At 41.8% G+C, this 1,407-nt stretch overlaps 1 protein-coding gene across 2 annotated transcripts in view; it reads left to right on the top strand.

Moving 5' to 3' along the window:
- The window catches only part of gspt1 (G1 to S phase transition 1), an 11,826-nt gene extending 10,648 nt beyond the window's left edge, over positions 1-1,178 (top strand). For both annotated transcript variants that reach the window (XM_005721764.2, XM_005721763.2), the window contains 2 exons: positions 168-336; positions 430-1,178. In XM_005721764.2, the coding sequence (XP_005721821.1) occupies positions 168-336; positions 430-482 (222 nt within the window). In that variant the 3' untranslated portion in view covers positions 483-1,178. The remainder of the gene's footprint in view (positions 1-167; positions 337-429) is intronic.
- The last annotated feature ends 229 nt before the right edge of the window (positions 1,179-1,407 follow it).

Here is a 1,407-nt window from a genome sequence, read left to right as displayed (position 1 = left end):
TCCAGTGCGCCTTATGTGTGTGTTAAATACAGTAAGGGCACACATAACTGAGACTGCGCCTTTTAGCACAGTGCGCCTTATGGTCGTGAAAATACGGTAGTTATTTGGTTATTTCATTCTTTAATTATTTGATTACTCGTGCTAAACTTGTGCAATTCTCACCACAGGCCTTAATCTGTCTGGTGGACAAGAAGACGGGAGAGAAAAGCAAAACACGACCACGCTTTGTGAAGCAGGACCAGGTTTGTATCGCCAGGCTCCGGGCAGCAGGAGTCATCTGCTTAGAGACCTTCAAAGACTTCCCTCAGATGGGGCGATTCACACTGAGAGACGAAGGTAAGGACACCGTGCAGGCTTGAAGTTAGCTGGATTTGTTTTCAGGCATCTTTGAATCGCCCTTTTGTCCCTCAATTCTCTTGATACTATTAGGCAAAACAATCGCCATTGGCAAAGTGCTGAAGCTGGTGCCAGAAAAGGACTAAATGCAACAATGGCAGCATGCATGGAGTTCTTCCACTCGTTCCCAGAGGAGAAATGCTGCTAGAGCCGACCCAAACAGCTACTCTCTCTTTACACACAACTATGCTGAAGAGACGAACAACGACAAAAAAGGAGGGAAGAATAAAATCATGTCAAATGAAGAAAACATGACTGAATCAGTTTTTATGATGAACCATATGAAATGAGAGACCAAGTCCAGTGTGTCAGCTTTCTCATATTGAGAGCTCAGCTATGCCACTAATGTAGCTACATGCCCCGCCCCTTTCTGTACTCCCAGGCCTGACCGTACGGTCTGCTGGCCGCGCCATTTGTTTTTTGAATGGAGATGGATGCAGTGTTGTTGAGTTTGGGGAAGGAAAAAAAACAACAAAAACAAATAAAGTCCAGAATGATTTCATATCCTGCAAAAAGAGCAGAGTTAGTCTATAATTATCATTTGCTAAGTGCTTCTCCCATCTCAAGAGCAGGATTTAGAGTCCAGAGAGGACATTTTTATTTGATTTTAAAGATTGCTGTGCCAGAGTCTTTAGTTTGGTCTCTCTCCACATGAGATGGTTTAATTGGACTGAGCTCACATACTACTCTGATGAACCAAGGATAAACACACTCACACGGACAGACCCACACAGCTGTTACATAATCGAAATGGAAAATAAAAGATCAAGCTGTAACTGAAAGGTGTATTTGTCTGATTTGTACCACAGGTTTACAGCAGGGATGTATTGTCAGGTTAAACGACTGCACTCATACACCACATTTCTTTTAGATATGTTCCTTATTTAATCAAATAACAAATGTCTAACGGTAAAAGACCCATGACCTTACAAATCTGTTTGATGCACTTTTAATTTAGGTTTTTAATATGTAAATGTTCTATGCAGAGTGTTTGAGGGTAGATTAAGGAAG

This window comes from Pundamilia nyererei, unplaced genomic scaffold, assembly GCF_000239375.1.
Source record: "Pundamilia nyererei isolate P.nyererei 1_Seehausen unplaced genomic scaffold, PunNye1.0 scaffold00005, whole genome shotgun sequence".
NCBI lineage: Eukaryota > Metazoa > Chordata > Actinopteri > Cichliformes > Cichlidae > Pundamilia > Pundamilia nyererei.
Note: the sequence above shows the minus strand (reverse complement) of the source record. Positions and strands in the feature narration are given on the sequence as shown.